The 793-nt window shown below is 42.1% G+C and overlaps 1 protein-coding gene across 1 annotated transcript in view; it reads right to left on the bottom strand.

The window, feature by feature from the left end:
- The window catches only part of msto1 (misato mitochondrial distribution and morphology regulator 1), a 7639-nt gene extending 7137 nt beyond the window's left edge, over positions 1-502 (bottom strand). Inside the window, exon 1 of the mRNA XM_038277900.1 lies at positions 313-502. Coding sequence (XP_038133828.1) covers positions 313-396 — 84 coding nt within the window. The 5' untranslated portion in view covers positions 397-502. The remainder of the gene's footprint in view (positions 1-312) is intronic.
- Between the last annotated feature and the right edge of the window lie 291 nt (positions 503-793).

The raw sequence follows: 793 nt of genomic DNA, 5'->3' as shown, positions 1-793 counted from the left end.
GAGCCTGCAGGATTCTGGATGGACCTGGGTCCAAAACATGGCCCAGAGGTTAAACATGGTGGTGGGAGTGTGATGCTATGGGCCTGTGATGATGAGCTCCAGGTTGTTCTTTAACTCTGTGTTCGTTTCTAAACCTAAAAAACAAAAACTAACATTTCTAAAAGCAGAACTAATTTTCTCCCAGAGTTACTTCTTGTTCCTGGATAATATAACAGACACTGGAAACTTCATGGAAACCAGTTCAACTCCAGTTTCTGCTGCGGACCATCTGAGCTACTAGCTAACCTGGTTAGCCGCTCCGTGATTCCTCACCTGTAAATTCCACCAGTGGGTTCCCACGAAGTTGGAATAATGTCCGAGCTGCAACGTGATGACTTCCCTGCAAACTCCGCTCATCTTGGCTAAACCACCACTCAGGAAAAAAACACGGGAAGGGAAGAACTCCACGCATTGAGCATGATGCTGGATCTGACGACAACGGTCACGCCCACAGAGGCAGCGGCCGCTTCCGATTGGCTGGAAGACGGAGAGAGGTGAGCGGTGATTGGAGGAGCCGGGAAATAAAAGCTTCAAGTTTGGTTTCACTTTACCGATAATTCACGTGTTTCTGAAAGAAAAACAAAAATACTAAAAGATAATAGATTACAACAATATATATAGATTTATATGTGTATCTCTCTCTCTCTCTCTCCATATATATATATATATATATATATATATATATATATATATATATATACACTATATTGCCAAAAGTATTTGCTCACCTGCCTTGACTCACATATGAGCTTAA

This window comes from Cyprinodon tularosa, unplaced genomic scaffold (assembly GCF_016077235.1).
Source record: "Cyprinodon tularosa strain WSP-4 unplaced genomic scaffold, ASM1607723v1 ctg1352, whole genome shotgun sequence".
Classification (NCBI taxonomy): Eukaryota; Metazoa; Chordata; class Actinopteri; order Cyprinodontiformes; family Cyprinodontidae; genus Cyprinodon; species Cyprinodon tularosa.
The sequence above is the reverse complement of the archived record's forward strand: the minus strand, read 5'-3'. Positions and strand labels throughout refer to the sequence as shown.